General features: G+C 46.1%; 1 protein-coding gene across 1 annotated transcript in view; it reads right to left on the reverse strand.

Moving 5' to 3' along the window:
- The window catches only part of CUL4A (cullin 4A), an 86,366-nt gene that overhangs the window by 5,498 nt on the left and 62,283 nt on the right, over positions 1 to 18,585 (reverse strand). Inside the window, exons 16-19 of the mRNA XM_034758128.1 lie at positions 15,096 to 15,209; positions 13,670 to 13,775; positions 2,305 to 2,477; positions 1,306 to 1,458 (exon numbers count right to left, since the gene is read on the reverse strand). Of these exons, the coding sequence (XP_034614019.1) occupies positions 1,306 to 1,458; positions 2,305 to 2,477; positions 13,670 to 13,775; positions 15,096 to 15,209 (546 nt within the window). The remainder of the gene's footprint in view (positions 1 to 1,305; positions 1,459 to 2,304; positions 2,478 to 13,669; positions 13,776 to 15,095; positions 15,210 to 18,585) is intronic.

The following is an 18,585-nucleotide window of genomic DNA, read 5'->3' on the forward strand; positions in this document are numbered from 1 at the left end:
TTAATAATTTTTGATTCCTGTAGGGGCAGCTGCCGTGGAGCAGAGGATGTAGTAGTTCCTCTTCAGTAGTTCATGATCCTTAGCATCAACTTGTGGAATTGAGTGAAGGGTACCTGTGATGGCTTCGTCCAGCGACAATGAAGACGACGACAATGTCGCCTGATGGTCCAGCAGGCTGTTTCCCTGTCTGCTCATGGGCCTGGGAAGTTCTGCCTTCTGGGGTCTCCACCTCTGGTGGATAGCGGGATGCTGGGGCCAATGGCCTATCTGAGGCCCCCACCTCCGAGCGGACTGTCTGCGAGGGCTGGGAAAATCCCCATGGGTTCCAGGGGTACCAGGCCACCGGCTTTGGGCCCAAGGGGTTGGTTGTGGTGCCGACGATGTGGACATACTGCCAGTGTTTGTCCTGCAGTCAAGGACTCCTGCTCAGTTCCACAGCTGGAGGTGGAGTGTTCACTGGCAGGTGACCATGATCGATGGAGGCATCGAGCCACTTAGCACGGGTCTTGGCTCTCCTCTAGCCCTGTCGTTTTCCTTATGGAAGGGGGAGGGGGGAAGAATCTTCCCCTTGTGGTTATCTTCAGCTTCTTGATTGGAGCAGGGGAGGGGGATCGGTGCTGGCTCAAAGATGGCACCGGTGGGGCACTCCACACTGACGCTATGGTGCTCAAGGCTGAGTCGGACCTCTGCTCTGGTGCCAGGGTCAGTGCTGACTCCATCAGGAGCGCCCTGAGACGGATGTCTCTCTCCATTTTTGTTCGGGGTTTGAAGGATTTACAGATGTGACACCTGTCGCTTATGTGTCCTTCACCTAGACACCTCAAACAACTAGCGTGTGGGTTGCTGATGGGCATAGGCTGCTTACAATGATCACAGGGCTTAAAGCCTGGAGACCGGGACATGCCCCGTACCTAGGCTGAGTCCCATTCGGGACCGCTAAACGAGAACTAACACTAAGGGAACTATTAATTATTTTACAACTATTTTACAGGAAACATTCAGAAGAAACACTGAACGAAAAAAAAATGCTAGCCAAAGCAGCAGACGTTCCAGGACCATCACTGGCGGCAAGAAGGAACTGAGGGTGGGATGGGCCAGCAGCGCCCCTTATACTGCAGCATGTGTGCGCCGCTCCGGGGGCACCAGAGCCGGTCCCCTATGGATACCACTGAAGGAAAAGCTTCCAGCACCAGTGCATGTGGCGAGCACATACATCTAATATGGAATGAACATGAGTGAGCACTCGAAGAACCAGGTATTTTAAAAAATTCTAGTATGGATTGAAAGGAAATTAAGTTCACTTACCTTTACTGGAAATTTCAGCTGATTATACAATTCAGAAACAAGAAGGTTATGGCAGAGCGTCTTTCTCATCTTCATTATTCGTACAATAGCAGCATCAATCTGATATTGTCTATCTTGAAACACTCTTTCAGTTGTGCTAACCTGTTCTTCAACCTAAAGGACAAAACAACATGCATCAAGCCATCTTTCATTGCCAATTTTTCTGTCTGAGTGTTTGGTTAAGCTTTAGGGAAATATACAAGTAATGTGTGGAAGGAAACAATATTCATTTATTCTTCTCTTTCTGACAGACAAGCACGCACACTTAAAACCTGGGCTCTGGGATGTTCTGATGCTGTTAAAGGAAACTAAGGATACAAATTAAGCATATGCAAAGCAAATTCACATACTTCTTATAAAATGTTAACTTGATAAACCAAACTACAATAAAAACAACAACACTATTTCTTTAATTAAAAAATACATCAATACAGATGAGGTTTTTATGGAACCTTAATGTATATGGACCTTCTGAAATAGAGAATCATTCCAGGACTGTACGTTTCAAGGAGTTCTGTATGTTAATGGCAAAGAAAACAATTGGACATGCTAATTAAACACATCAATCATGCTGACCCCAAGAATTGGAATCCATTCCCAAAGATATTCACAGCAACAGAGGGGATGATAATTATTTCAATAACTCTCTTCTTTCCAAATAAAAACAGTTGATATGTTAACAGCATTACTTTTGTTCTGTTCAATTAATGTAATGTCAATACTTCAACTGCACTGTCCAAACAGTTAAGATGTATTGAAAGGTATGTGAGATCATACCAATTTAGGACACAAACCGACTACCAATGAGACTAGAAATATTTCTCGCCTCCCAGGATGAGAAAAATATTGCTGAAAATGCAGAGACTGTGTCAACTCAGCCAGGACATATAGGTAAGCAAGGCATAGTATCAGTATTGTAATCAAAATAGATGCAAAGAGTAAGAGTATTTTAATACATACTGTTTCTTTCATCTGTATTTGGTTGATCTTTATTCTAAACAATTTATGCTTGAAGTCACCATTAAAAATGAATTTGTCTCCATCTTCTACATCCTTGCCTTTTGGATTTTTAATCAATACTCGTGCTTTCCCACAGGCCAAAGACTGCAAGGTTCTTCGCAATTCACTGTCCTCTGTAAACAGGTTAAAAATACAATAAAAAGCTGACTAGAAATTTGAAATATGAAATTGTTAATTTATAAATACAATTTAGAACATTCCTCCTTTTCTGAAGTATATTGCTATAATTTCTTCCAACTCATTCCTAATTATGCAATGTAATTCACAACTTTAAAGGCCCAATCCTGCATATCTTACTTATATGTAAGAACTAACAGTATTTCAACATTGTACAAGACATGAACAAAGACGTGGCCCCAGCCTCAAGGAGTTTACAATCCAAAAAACCGAAGATCAGGCCAGTGTCAGAGGGGTAGCCATGTTAGTCTGGATCTGTAAAAAGCGACAACAAGTCCTGTGGCACCTTATAGACTACCAAACGTATTGGAGCATAAGCTTTCGTGGGTGCATGTGTCTGACGAAGTGGGTATTTACCCACGAAAGCTTATGCTCCAATACATCTGTTATTCTATAAGGTGCCACAGGACTCTGGCGTTTTTTAAAGATCAGACAAGAATGTACTTGGAGACTTAAGAGATTTAAAAAGTAAATTGTGTCACTCCGTGCTTCATCATTGGGTACTGTGATATGAGTATGTTCTAAGGTGAATATTATGTTAAAAGAAAAAGTGGACAGCTGTTCATGCTACCAGGAAAACATTTATGCACTAAAAACAATACAATATGGAAGAACTAAAAACCAAGGAATGACATAATGAATCTTAATATGTAAAGCACAAAGTCAAAAGCAACTTTGGTGTTAGGCAAAACAAACATATTAATACACTAAACATTAAACTTTGTGAAGACTTTTGTTAAAGTCCTGAAAATTTCAAAGTGAATGTACATTTTGTTGTTCTCTGCCTAATCTCTTGAATACCATTACCTGAAATATAAAAATCACAATAAAATGTGTTAAGATAGCACTGCGTGTAGACCTGTGAACTGAAATAGCAAAGGTTTTGCAAGCTAGTGCTGAAGTGCATTGGAAGAATTGAGTAAAATGCTAACATTATTAGGTCTAAAATTAGCCCTATTAGTTTAGTTTTCACATTCGTGCACCACCACCATTAAGGGTACGGCTATACTTACCTCTGGGTCCGGCGGTAAGCAATCGATCTTCTGGGTTCGATTTATCGCGTCTTGTCTAGACGCGATAAATCGATCCCGGAAGTGCTCGCCGTCAACGCCGGTACTCCTGCTCCGCGAGAGGAGTACGCGGAGTCGACGGGGGAGCCTGCCTGCCGCATCTGGACCCGCGGTAAGTTCGAACTAAGGTACTTCGACTTCAGCTACGTTATTCACATAGCTGAAGTTGCGCATCTTAGTTCGAAGTGGGGGGTTAGTGTGGACCAGGCCAAAGAAAACCCTTTTTATTCCTTCTTTTGATGTAAGGGAGGGATGGACAATTATTTACAAAGATATTAAATTTACAAAAATATTAGATTGCAATAATTAAACAGTAAGCACCTATATGCTTTATATTTTTGAAGCACTATATTTGAAGCACTATAAAGAATGGTTACTCTCCATTAGCTGTGGTTCTTCAAGATATATTGTCCACATGTAATTCCACTTCTGGGGTGTATACATCCTAGGCACAGAAAATTAGATTGTTTTTGAATAGCAGTGTCTGTTGAAGTCACAGCTGTGCCCAGTACACTACACTCCGGGTAAGTCTACACAGCAATTTAAGCCCAGATCTGAAACCAGGCTCAAGCCAAACACCCATTGTATCCATACTGCAAATGTGTTAACCCAGGGCTCAGACCCAAGGTCCAAGCCTGGATTAAGCTGGGACCTAGGATCTGAGCCCTATTAGTTTCCTGTGGGTATGTGGCACCAGCTTGACTTAGGTCCCAGAAGTCCTCCAGATATATCCCAGAGTTCCTGGCAGCAGAGGAGCAATACTGCAGGCAGCCAGCGCAGTGGCCCTTGCTCCTGGGTCCCCCCTGCCCTACCTGCGGCTGTGTGGCAGGGACGGCCAGGCAGCGTGCACTGTGAGGGTGGTGAGTGGGAGCCAACCCCCAAACTTTCCCGCAGTCTCTTTGGGATCCATTATCCCTGTTTCCCAGGGTGCGGCAGGAGCAGGGACAGGATCCTCAGGGGTTGCTGGAGTACACTGCACCCCAAGCTCTGGGCATGCACTTCATTACTCTGCAGCTGGCAGCAGCCAGTGTGTGTGTGTTCATTCCTCTGATACCTTCATTTTATGTCACACTTCAAAACAAACAGACTTCCCACTTTAAAAATTAAGAATGGCAAGTTTCATTTTAATAGTTTGACAGTCCTGGAGAGACAGATGTTCTGATTATCCTCAGAACAGATGCGCATGTGCATTTTCCTGCCAATATGACTCAGCTTAGAGCTGGAGAGCCCAATTCTCAGATTAGATAGTAGTTCAGTAGAAAGCCTTCTCAAACTGCAGTTCTACTGAGACAGCCACCAAAGGAGCTATTTATGCCATTTATGTACTCATGTGCTCCTTAAGGGGACCCGAGTACCATTAATACCACCACCGTAGTTAGGAAACAGTGTGGGCAACAGAGTTTGTCCACAGTGCTACACATTTAAAGGGCTAGAGTGTCAACACTGGGGGTGGGGGCGCTAGGCATAGGGTTACTGGGATAGGGTTACTTTGACTCAGGTTTGTGCACTACAGTGTGGACTTCGAGTCCTAGGTTTGAGCACGGATCAGAAAATTCTTAATCTAGGGTTAAAATACAGTGTAGATGCTAAAGCCCAGGGTTCCCTGACACACGTCAGCTGACTTGAGTCCCACTAACCTTAGGCTTACATTGCTGTCCAGACATAGCCTCTCTGGTGCTGCACAGAAGAGGATGTAAAGGGGGAGTGGCTGCAACCACTCTTCACCAAAACAGAATCCAGCTGATATAGGGCTGCAAACTAGCAGATAAGGCATACGAGTCATGGCGTACATGTGGACAACATACTTACACTATAGTAACTGGTTCTTCAAAGTAACGACTCTACTCTTCTTCCAGTGATGTCCATATGTCTACTTCTGGTGACTCACAAGCAGTGATATGTTCTGAAAGTGGGTGATCACAGTCTACTAAAAAAATGTCTGTAAGACAGCTCTGTCAAAGTGTGTGCAAGACCGGGAGTCCTATACCAAGAAGTAGTGCTGGGAAAAGATGTGGACAGAATTCCAGGTAGCTGCTCTGCAAATCTCAGATACTGGGATTCTTATTAGAGAAGCAGCAGAGGCTGCTGGAGCTCTGGTGGAATGGCTCCTATCGGCATAGGTGAGTTCAAACACACACTCATAGAGCAAGACAGTCCGAGTTTCATTTAGATAGTCTTTAGGTGGATATAGGCTGACTTTTCATCCCCTCAGCAAAGGCCAGAAACAGTCTAGGCAAGCTCCCAAATGGTCTTGTTCTGTCCAAATGAGAGAATCCCAACAACATCTAAAGTGAAATTTAACTTCCCCTGGATTAGCACAAGGATTGGGAAAGAAAACTGGCAGGTGGATTAGCACAAGGATTGGGAAAGAAAACTGGCAGGTGGATCACCTGATTCAGGTGAAAATCTGAGACAACTTTAGGAAAGAACTTTGGGTGAGGTCCTAATGTCACTTTGCCCTTATGGAATTCTGTATACAAGGGTCCTGCTATGAGGGCTTGGATCGGTCCTATTTTTCTGGATGAGGTTTTAGCCACTAAAAAGGTGGTCTTCATAGACAGGTAGTATAAAGAGCAGGTAAATAAAAAAGTTTCAGGGGGAGGCCTCACTAACCCTGATAATACCACAGTGAGTTTCCAGAGGGACAGGGTCTTTTGGACTAGAGGAAAGACCTGAAGCTCTTGAGGAACCTAGCAACTGTTGGGTGTGAAGACAGATCTTCAATAGGAAAATGAGCAGAAACTGCCATCATATGGACTTCCATAGAAGTAATGGAGAGTCCTAAATGCATTAGGGCCAGCAAGTAATAGTTGCTACTGGGTTTTCTAGTGGGAGTAGGTGCTTCTGCATTGCCCAAAAAAGAACCTCTTCAATTTAGCTGAATAAGTTACTCGAATGGAATCATTTCTGCTACAAGCCGAAACATTCTGGACTTTCACAGAGTAGATTCTGTCTGTGGCTGTTAGCCAGCCAGCATCAAGCTGCGAGGTGCAGTGATGCTGGGTTTGAGTGTAGGATCTGGCCTTCAGTTTGTATGATTACATCTGGCTGAACCACAAGTGTGATTGGGGGCTGTGTTGACAGGCTCATCAGCTCAGACTACCAGAACTGTCTGGGCCATGCTGACATTGTCATTATCATCCTGTTTGAGCTTTCTCAGGATCCTCTGTATCAGTGGAATGAGTGGGTAAATAGGATTCCCAAAATACAGGGAATGCGGAAGGCCAGACCCTCCTCTAGACCAAAATACTTGGCATTTCTTGTTCTAGTCTATGGCAAACAGGTCTATCCTTGGGCATCCCCACTTGTAGATGTAGCTGTCTTGCGGAAATGCGTTCTTGACTGAACACTTATGTTTGTGTATCGTGTGCAGAACTGATCTGCTAGGGTGTTCTGCAAGCATGAAAGATGTAAGGCCAAAAGGTGTTACTTGGAAGCTGATACACCAGTCTCAGAGATGGATTGCTTCCTGGCAGAGAGGTAATGAGAGTGCCCCTCCCTGCTTACCAATGTAGTACATTGCTGTAGTATTGTCCTTCAGTACTTGGATTGTGGTTCCTCAGAATACGGTGGGTAGGAATGCCAGGCAGACTTGGTTAACAGCTCTTAGCTCTAGGTTATTATGTGGAGATTTACTTCTTGTGGGGGACAGTCCCTGCATCTTAAAATGGTCCAGGTGAGCTCCCCTTCCAAGAATGGATGCATCTAGTCACCAGCTGTTTAGTGGATAGAGGCAGTAAGAATGGCACTCTGCTGTGCACACGTAGAGCGTCCTTCCATCAAGCTAACAAGGAGAGGGCTTCTTGAGAGACCATGACTGTCATATCTATGAGGTGTCTGCTGGGTAGATAAACTGGTCATAACCATACTTGCATGGAGGATAACTGAAGTCTGGCAAACTGCATTACTTAGTGCAGGAGGCCATTTGTCCCATGAGCCTGAGAAATGTCCTGACTGATGTCTGGATAACCCTCGAGTTGCTCAGTAAAGTTGAGAATGGTGTCCAGAGCCTCTGTCTCCCAGAAGCTGGGATGGGGTGACAGGGGATGGATCACTTGATGATCACTGGTCTGTTCATTCTCTTTGAAGCACCTGGCATAGGCCACTGTCTCAAACCCAGAGTAGCGAAGAGTTCCAAATGGATGGAGTGATCACTTGTTGAGGTGACTGCCCCAAATCAACCAGTTGAAGTATGGGTAGATTTATTACACATCTTGTCTCCTTAGGTGAGATGCCACTGCTAGGTTCTTGGTGAATATTCTGGAACTGTGTGGAGGCCGGAAGGAAGCACTTTATATTGACAGTAACCTGGAATGTGAGGTATTTCCTGTGGGCTGGATGAACTGCAATATGGAAATAGTTATCCAAAATGAAGAGCCACAAACCACTCTTGAGGATCTAAAGTAGGAATTATAAAAAGCTAGTGTTCCAATTCTGAACTTGAAACAATGGATGTATTTGTTGAGGTCCAGAATGGAATGCCATCCCCCTTTCTTCTTTGGGATTAAGTAGTAATGTGAATGAACCCTCACGGCCTGGAATCCCACACTCACATTTCCCATTACTATGAGTTGCAGAAGGGAGTCTACTTCCCTCCTTAGCAGTATCTTGTAAGAGGGGTCTGAATCTGGATGGAGTACCCTTTGTTCATGATTTCCAGGACCCACTGATCCACAGTTATCTGTTTCAGGCTTCCTTGAAAAACAAACAAACAGATTGTTCTCAAATGACGGGAGAGGAAAATATTCTACAGTGCTATGCAACTCTCGACTGTACCATCAACCTGTTGATAGGAAGCTGAAAAAGTGTGTATGTTGGGGATAGTAATAGGAAGAAGATTGTTTTGGGTTGGGGTAATTCTGTGACCTGTATTGCTTTGTCCTGGAAGCCGGAGCTTAGAACCCCAAAGAATATAAGGTGGCCCTTGCATCCTTTAAAGCAAGGGTCGGCAATCTTTCAGAAGTGGTGTGCCGAGTCTTCATTTACTCATTTTAATTTAAGGTTTTGCGTGCCTGTAATACATTTTAACGTTTTTTAGAAGGTCTCTCTATATATGTCTATATATTATACAACTAATAAATAAATTAATGGAGATATTCTATCCTCTAGAACTGGAAGGGACCTTTAAACCTCATTGAGTCCACCCCCTGCCTTCACTAGCAGGACCAAGTACTGATTTTACCCCAGATCTCTAAGTGGCCCCCTCAAGGATTGAACTCACAACCCTGGGTTTAGCAGGCCAATGCTCAAACCACTGAGCTATCCCTCCCTCAACTATTGTTGTATTGTAAAATAAACAAGGTTTTCAAAATGTTTAAGAAGCTTCATTTAAAATTAAATTAAAATGTTGATCTTATGCCGCCGGCCCACTCAGCCCGCTGCTGGTCTGGGGTTCTGTTCACCTAGGCCGGCAGTGGGCTGAGCAGGGCCTGTGGCCGGGACCCTAGCTGGCAAGGGTCCGGCAGCCAGAACCCCAGACCAGCAGCGAGCTGTGCGGGGCCGGCAGCCAGGACCCCAGGACAGGAGTGGGCTGAGCGGCTCAGCCCACTGCCGCTCAGGGGTTCCATCTGCCGGCTCCTGCCAGCTGGGGTCCCGGCTGCCGGACCTGCTCAGCCCGCTGCCCGTCTGGGGTCCTGGCCCTGCCCACATACAGTGGGTACCTACCTTCTCCCTAGTTCTGGCCCATTCTCGTCCTCTCTCTGCACTGAGCTGAAGGTGGGAGTGCACTGAGCACAGGGCTGGGGGTGAAGCTAGAATGAGGGAGGGGGCTCAGGATTGGGGCAGGAGGTTTAAGTGTGGGGCACTTACCTGGGCAGCTCCCATTTGGTGCAAGGGGTGCAGTGGGAATGTGGGGGGAGTGCAGGAGCTCCCGTTTGGTGCTCAGGGTGGGGGTGGGGATGTGGGGGGTGCATGGGGTGTGGGGGGCTAGGTATGTGGGGAGGTGCAAGAGTCAGGGCAGAGAGCTGGGGGCATGTGAGGGGGTGCAGGTGTCAGGGCTGGGGTCGCGGGGAGGGGTGAAGGAGTCAAGCAGAGGGCTGGGTGTGTATGAGGGGGGTACAGGGCTCAGGGCAGGGGCCTGAGGTGTGTGCAGGGCACAGGGCTCGGGTCGGGGGGGGGGGCAGGGCAGGGGGCTGGAGGGGATATGCCCCTATTCCACCCCCCCCTTCCCCAAGGCCCTGCCCCTGCTTCTTCTCTGCCTCTGCCGGGAGCAGCGAGCACACTGACTCTGCTCCTTCCTGACCCCCTCCCTCACAAGGACCATCAGCTGATCAGCCGGCAGGGAGGGAGGGACAGAGAGGCGGAGGAGGGGCAGGAACCTTGCACACTATGGGAAGAGGCAGGGGAGCCGGCAGGACCAAGCTTCTGCCCCCTGACCCCGCAGAGGGTGGGGGCAGAGGGCGGAGAAGAACGGGCGGGGCCAGGCTGGGCAGGATTTTTAATTGCACACTGCTGCCTGCCGGGACTCCATTAAAAATCGTGCCACTAAAAATCGGCATGCGTGCCATAGGTTGCCGACCCCTGCATTAAAGTATGAAGATCTTTTGTATGGATATTGAAAAGGTCGCAGCCTTTGAAGAACAGGTCCTCAGTGGTTGTTTAGAACTTCTTTGGAATATTGGACGACTGCAACCAAGAGGCTCTATGCATAGTACAGTAACTCCTCACTTAAGGCTGTAGTTATGTTCCTGAAAAATGCGACTTTAAGCGAAACGATGTTAAGTGAATCCAATTTCCCCATAAGAATTAATGTAAATGAGGGGGTTAGGTTCCAGGAAAATTTTTTTCACTAGACAAAGGACTATATTTTTTTTATATATAATATACACACACTCACATAGAGTATAAGTTTTAAACAAACAATTTAATACTGGTACACAGTGATGATGATTGTGAAGCTTGGTTGAGGTGGAAGAGTCAGAGGGTGGGATATTTTCCAGGAAATGCCTTACTGCTAACGATGAACTAGCAATTGGTTGAGCTCTCAAGGGTTAACTCTCACACTCGACAAGGCAGCAGGAATGGAGGGAGGGGAGACAGCATTGCAGACAGAGACAGAGACAGTGAGTGAGTGAGAGAGAGAGAGAGGCGCATTTCCCCTTTAAGTACGGTGACCCTACTCTTAAGTACACTACCTTGTTAATTAGATCAGCTTGCTGAGACCGCAGTTGCTGCCAGCAAGCTCCCTCCGTCCTGAACCCTGTCGTGTGTACCCGCCCTCTATGGAAGATGGGGTAAGCGGGGTACAGGAGCGGGGGGAGGGGGACACCCTGACAGCCCTCCTCTTCCTCCCCTCTCCCCACCCCCCGCACAGCAAGCAGGAGTCTCAGGGAGCAGCTCCAAGGCAGAGGGCAGGAGCAGCACATGGCAATGGGGGGAGGGACAGCTGAGCTGCCAGCAACTGATAGCCTGCTGGGCAGCTGCTGCCCAGGGAACTTAGGGGAGCAGGGAGCTGATGGGGGGGCTGCCGGTCCACCCTGGTTCCAAGCCCCCACCAGCTAGCTGCAACGGACTGCTCTTCCTGCAAGCAGGGACAAAGCAGACAGCTGCCAAACGATGTCAGAAGGGAGCATTGCATAATTTTAAACGAGCATGTTCCCTAATTGATCAGCAACGTAACAAAACAACGTTAATCAGGATGACTTTAAGTGAAGAGTTACTGTAATCGCTGTGTCTGAGGCATCAAGGGCAACTTACTACCACTTGTGATCCTGTGAGACTTCTGAACTCTGACATTTGGTCCCCATTCAATAAGTTCTATTTAGCCAGGAATGCTTGGTAGCTCAATATGGGCATTTGTAAGCTAGCCTGAGGAACACGCCTTGCTGCCAAAGAACTCAAGTTTCTTCAGGTCCTTGTTCCATGGTGTCATTTTGGATGGTCCCTGTTGTTTGGACCTCTCAGGGATGCCTGTAACCACCAAGGACCCAGATGCGGGGTCATTATAGAAGTAACCAAACTCCTTTGAGGGGACTTGGTAGCAGCTATCTGCCTTATTTGAAGTGGGTTCCACTGAAGCTGGGGTCTATCATAGGTCTCTTGCTGGTTTCAGCAAGGCTTCATTTATTGGCATTGCCAATCTACCAGAGCCCAAGGAACACAGGATGCAGACGTTAGGGTGACCTTTCCTGCATTCTCTCTACTGCAATTTCCAGGGTAACTGCCATTTGTTGGAGAAGCTCCTGGAAGATCAGATAGTTTGTTTCAGCACTGCCAGACAAAAGGGGGACAGTGTCAAAGCGAAGATGACAATATCACTGTTGAGATAGAGCAGGGTGGTCTATGTGAGACAGATGTCCAGCCTATGTCCTGGTACTGATGTTGAGATGTATAGTAGACCAGCTGACCTTCCTGAGATGGATTAAGAGGGGACACAGACCTGGCTTTGGAGGTGGGAGAACCAATGAAGCTCTTTCTACTGGCTGGCTGGCATCCCCAAACAGGCTCAGCATGGCCATTATTGCTTAAACTAGGGGTATGGAGAGAAGGAAGATACCACAATGGGTTTAGGGCCCAAGGGTATCCTGTGCAGGAATTGAGATGGTGGATCCAGATAGCACAAGGGCTAGGAGTTTCCTAGTAGTTGTCTGCAATGGTGGCTCCAGCAGATTGGCTACTGTCAAGTCAATCAGTATTGCGAATCTCATCAGGACTGAGAGCTTGTCCTTCAGATCAGCCGGTAGTGTGGTGGGTGCTATGAATGCTGGTATGGAGCACTCTAGTGCCAAGGTAAGGTGTTGGATGTCAGTGCCGGGTGTATCAATGCTGGGTGTTTTGTGGTCAATCGATCAGTATTGGAGGAGTCAGAAACAGGCTCCAAAAGCAGTGCTGAGGTCATCTGATGACAAAATGGTGCCGAGACATCAGCATTATTTAATCTGAGCCCTGAACTGCCCCCTAGTTTGGATTTATTCAGTGCTGCTGAGGGAAATCTCTCTCTCCAATGAAACCAGTATTCTTTCCTCCCTCTCTCCTCAGAAGATTGAACTGAGGCTGGGTTAGAAGCTCTCTCTTGTCAACAAGTGAGCCCTGAAGTTCAAGGTAGACCCGAGACTTACTGGACCACTCACAGAGACTAGTCTAGTTTGGCTGTTGTCTTCTTCTCAGGCTCAGATAATGCCCTTACGCATCTCTCCAAGAGAAAAAGTTTTGGCAGGATTCCCTTTCTTTGTGTGTCCTCTTTGAAAAAGAGAAACATATCAAGCATTTATCCTGTGTATATGCTTCATAGAGGCAGAAGCAGCACATGGAGTGTCCAGGATTGATAGGAATAGCTACCTCACAAGAGGAAAAGGATTTGAATCCTGGGGATTTCAACTGCACCATATCCAGGGGATCTGGTACTGGGAATATCTCGGAAGCTGAAGAGCTTGTCTTCTCACGCAGAGATGCGGACAGTGTAGAGGTTCCATCTTGCTGCCCTGGGTAGTAAAAAGTAACTGGAAGGGGGTTGCAGCTGCTCTGCCCTTTATGCCCTCAGCTATGGAGTGCCAGAGGGTGTGGGGGCTACAGGCACAGTCTCAACAGGCACTGGTTTAAAAAAAAAAAAAAAAAAAAAAATTGATCTTGTGCTCATGCACACCAGAAGCGGAATACACATGGACAATCACGCAAGGATATTAATTCAAAACCCCTTCTCCAAACCAAAACTAATGCAATTGTTATAAAAAGGTCATTTTAAAGTATGATACTTGAAACTACAATAGAACCTTAATAATCTGCACACACAAAAATGGAGTCTCTACTTCTCAAAGAATTAAAAAAGTTGTAGTGAGGTCTTGTTAGCAAGAATGCATCAGTTTTACAAAATATACTACAGATCATTTACTAATACATTTATGAAGTATCAATGTTATCTAAAAAGTAGTGGAAGTATATTTTGTTTATCTTTTTAGTATTTACATACTCGCTGATTCACAAAAGTGTCTTAATAGCCATTGCAAGTTACTGAAATTAGTAACGTTCTGCTGTACTTAAAATTAGACTTTTACATCCAAAGTCATATTTAGAAGCTATTCAAATGAAAGAAAATAATGAATGCATGAAGTAAGTTTTCATACCTACACCAGTAGCCATTTTAATTTCTTCAAAAATAAATTCACCTCCTTCATTAAACATAAGCAGCACTAATGTCTGGAAGAGTGACACATGAAACTCTTTCTTTCCCTACAAAGGGAACAAAAAAACCACAAGTAACTAAATGATTTCTAGAGTTGTGTACAACATTTAGAGTATCAACAGTATTCTATACAGTGCCAAACTTCAAAAACAACTCTGATAACAAGTTGTACGATCTATAAATTATTTATCAAATAGCTTCTAGATTAAGAGAAATGTGTATTTAAAAGGATTTTGCTGCCTGCTTATGTATCCTAGAATGTGGTGCCAAGGAAATGTAACAATAGCAAGACAAATTACACACACACACACACACACACACACCCCAACCCCAAAAAAACCCAACAACCCAACCAAAGCCTAAACAACCCTGGACATTATATTGGTAGTGTAGTGCACTAACAGGTTACTTGCATAGCCCAGTATTCACCTAACAGCATTTTCTTCTAGGTACCCACAGTGAGTGAAATCCTGACTTCAATGAAGTCAATAGCAAAACTCTCATTGACTTAAATGAGGCCAGAATTTTACCCAAGGTGTTGTTTAACAGAGATAAGCAAACTAACATGAAAGATATCAGTGTCAGATAAAACTTGACAGAACATGAACAAATTCTCTAATTCATGCAATTCTGCAGCAACAGCGTTAACAGAAGTGTGGCATTTGTAAAATTAGGCAATGGGAAGGAGATTAATAATTCAAGATCTCCATGCACAAACAACATTTTAAGTCTGTTGTCAATTACAAACTTGTCAGTCATCTTAACTTGACATGATCCCATGGCTCTAAAGTTTGCATTTATAATTAGTCATCATTAACATGAGAGTACAGTGTCTGTGTACAATGAGGTTATGTTACTGATGAAGATATCTCATGACATAGAACAAAAGCTATGTTAAGAAACATTTCAGTTATTTAATACTTTAATAATTCAAAAGCATTTAAATTTAACCACATTCATTAACTTATACCACTGATACTTTTCAGCATGGCTTTGTAATAGCTAAAGCTAATATTCAATCACTAGTTCCTTCAAAATACTATTAAAAAAATTTCCACCCCAATCTTTTAGTTTCCTGCCTGCTACAGGCTTCTCTTCATCAATAAATGAGACTTCTTACTGCCCACAACAGTCACTGCTGAAATACGTTTCACACTGGAGTTTTAACATGTTTAACTAAAATACCACATTCTAAATAAATGGCAAAGAAAACAAACTTTTATAATAGTTAATATAGACTATTGTTAGATTCTAGTCTTCTCTGCAAAAAAATTGTTTTATTAATGTACTGCTTAAAAAAGCAAGAGATGCCAAATAAGTTATTTTATTTAAAAGCAGATGATTAAGCATTAAATAAGCAAACATACTTCCTTAAATTCTGCTTTCAAGACAGCATGCCCTAAAGTGGTCTGCCACTGAAGCTTTCGACCACTGTGTTTTCCAAGATAAAAGGTCTTAAATACCTCTTGAAGCTTAACCATCTGTAAACAAAAGAAAAAGAGGGAAAAAAAGTGAACCTATCTTATACCAAATTTAATCGATCAGACTGATTTTCACAGTAGTGTGTTAGGCTCATCTTAATATTTAAAATAAAAAAGTTTACACAAAAGTAAAGTTCAAGGGCCAAATCTGCCCTCATTTACATTGGTGCCAGCTTAAACAGCAAAAATTGATGCCAAACATTCATAGAATATAATTTTCCTGAAACGAAATACATTTTAGTTAAGATAAAACCAAATTCCCATTAAAAGAATAAGAACATATACCAAAGTGGTGTTTTCATCTTAGGCCTACCATCAAATGTTCCCCACATGCGACGAAGTCAGAGGAGGAGGAGGAGAGAAGGTTCTGAAAAGCCCCACTCCCATTTTGCACTCTGCTCCCAAGTCCTCATAGACTTTAAGACCAGAAGGATCATAGTGATCATCTAGTCCAGGGATGGGCAAACTATGGCCTGCAGGCCAAATCCAGCCCACCAACCGTTTTAAGCCAGCCCTCGAGCTCCCGTTGGGGAGCAGGGTATGGCATTTGCTCTGCTCCGCCGCTCCAGCCGGGAAGCGGGGTTCGGGGCCGTGCCACGCCGCTCCCGAAAGCGGCGGCATAGCCCCGTTCCGGCTCCTATGTGTAGGGGCAGCCAGGGGCCTCCGCTCCACACCCTGCCCCCGCAGCTCCCATTGCTGGGAACTGCAGCCAATGGGAGCTGCAGGGGTGGCGCCTGTGGACAGGGCAGCACGCAGAGCTGCCTGGCCGCAGCTCCGTGTAGAAGCCAGAGTGGGGACATGACTGCTGCTTCCAGGAGCCGCTTAAGGTAAGCGCTGCCTGGAGCCTGCACCCGAGTCTCTCCCCACACCCCAACCCTGATCCCCCTACCGCCCTCCAAACCCCTCAATCCCAGCCCGGGGCACCTCCTGCACCCCGAACTCCTCATCCCCAGCCCCACTCCAGAGCCCGCACCCCCAGCTGGAGCCCTCACCCCACCCCGCGCTCTACTCCCCCACCTCAACCTGGAGCCCCCTCCTGCACCCTGAACTCCTCATTTCTAGCCCAACCTCTGAGCCATCACCCCCTCCTGCACCCCAATCCCAATTTCGTCAGCATTCATGGCCCACCATATAATTTCCATACCCAGATGTGGCCCTCAGGCTAAAAAGTTTGTCGTCCCCCCACCCATCTAGTCTGAGTTCCTGCACATTGCAGGCCACAGAACCTCAACTAATGGGATTTGAAAGACTCTGAAACCTACCAGTTTCTCCATGTGGAAGATGGGTTATATCTGGTAAAACAGGTATGTATATAAGCTGTTTATTGTTTTCAAAATGTTTTTTTCATAATTTTTTCCTAAATATTTTATGTTTTGAAGGCTGGCTGGTTAACCATTTTGTGAATTTTCAACCACTTTCTTTCCCCCACCCACCTTTGAAATTTGAGAAGTTTTGACCTATTCTAGTTTACTCCTGGGGAATTTTGCACCACTGTGTGCGCGCAGAATTATTTGCTTCCCTGCAGAAAAATGACTGACTTTCTGATAGGGAAGCAAAGGGAAGCCGCAAAAATAATCATGCGCCGCTCTCCAGCAGCGTGGGTGTGTTGTTTCGGACATCTGGAGCAGCCAGGGGGGAGAAAGAGGCAGAATGGGGCTGGTGATGCCCCAGACAGTGGCTCTTACCCTATGCAAGGCTCAACAGCTAGTCCCGGCTGGGCTGGGCAGGACAGGACTTCCTCTTCCCCTACAAGTAGCAACCAGGGCTGGGTCAGACCCATCCCCAGCAACCTCGCTGGCTGCAGGAAACTCCGCAACTCCCCCCACACTTTCTTTCTCAGCCATAGGGGGGAGGGATCCCTCTACAGGGAGCTGCTCCCCCATCCACCCAACTCCCGTGCATCTGGACCCACCTCATATCCAGATCGCCCCATCAAGCCTCACCCCCTGCCCCAGAACCCCCTAAACCTGAACCCACACCCCGCCAAGCCTCACCCTCTGCATCTGGACCCCACCCTTGAACCCAGACCAATCCGCTCATTCAAACCCCCACCCCAACAAGCCCCACTTCACCTGCACTTGGACCACCCGACTAGCCCACCCAGACCCGCACCCTAGTGAGCCCCACCAAGACAGAACCTGGATCCCCCTCCGCAGAGCCCTGTACATCCAGACCCCCCTGCTGAGCCCCAACCACCTTCATCTGGACCCCACTGCACAGTCCCATTGCCTCTGCACCCAGAACTGCCCCCAATGAGCCCCTATTCATCCAGATCCTCCCCCAGCAAGCCGCCCGTGCCCAGACTGCCCCACAAAGAACCCTATCTCTCCACACTAAGCCCTTCCACACTTGGGATCCTGCTGGGCTGCGCCTGCCAGCCTACATCAAGTATGCTTGGCATGGAGGAGCAGGGCCCTAGGGTATTTCTGGGGCAGGCCTGGCCCTTGTGCTGTGTCAGGGTCGGGTGCTAATACCAGACACCTCTGTGTTCTTGGGTAACCAGGGTGCAGTATCCAGCCTGACTCTTGAAAGACACCCCCCCGCCCCCATCTCTGCTTAAACCAAAATCCATCAGAGGGGAAAAAAACTTGCAGAGAGCAATGAAGGGCGTTGGGAGACACACCTAGACCCCTCCTGACAAGGGTGACAAGATTAAGACATCTCCATTAGCATACAGATGGAGAGCAAAAACAACTCCCCTAGCCTCATCTGCATGAAAAATGGGACAGGAAGACATCTCAATTTACATACAGAATGGAGAACAGAAAACCACACTGAATTCTGAGACCAGAAAAAGCAGGGAAGCACTGCATCATGGGAATCTCTGCTCCAGATGCTAATGAACCTATGTCTGCACACACCCAGCTCAGCAATTATCAGACCAATTCTAGTAATGAATCCTTAATTGATATCCAAATACTGAAGCAGCCTACTTGCATTGTGAGCTCCCTGGAAGAAAACACCGCCCATAGCCAAGAGTGATCAGCTCCTATTGTCTAGCCTAAAGAAAACCCTTAGTCACCAGCTTACCTATAAACAAATTTAGTGTTCTCCCTTGAACAATTGTATTTTCTCTACAAAAATCCCTACTCACCCTCTAGTCAAGGTTCTGATGCTTAGATCCAAACTAGGCATCAGTTCCACTGGAACTCCATCTTCTCCTGACTGATCGTGCTGGGGGCTCTGCCTGTCTCTAGCATTCAGGACCCTCTGCTACCACCATCACCTGGGAACCCCGACCAGTTCAAGCCTCATGGAGTGCGTGAGGACCCCCCCCCCCCGCTCTCTCTCTCTGCTTTCCTTTCTACCTCAGGTATTAACCGTTAATAATTTATGTTATGTTGGGTTAGCCCTCCTTGTGTAGTTATCACTATTC

Source organism: Trachemys scripta, chromosome 1 (genome assembly GCF_013100865.1).
Source record: "Trachemys scripta elegans isolate TJP31775 chromosome 1, CAS_Tse_1.0, whole genome shotgun sequence".
NCBI lineage: Eukaryota > Metazoa > Chordata > Testudines > Emydidae > Trachemys > Trachemys scripta.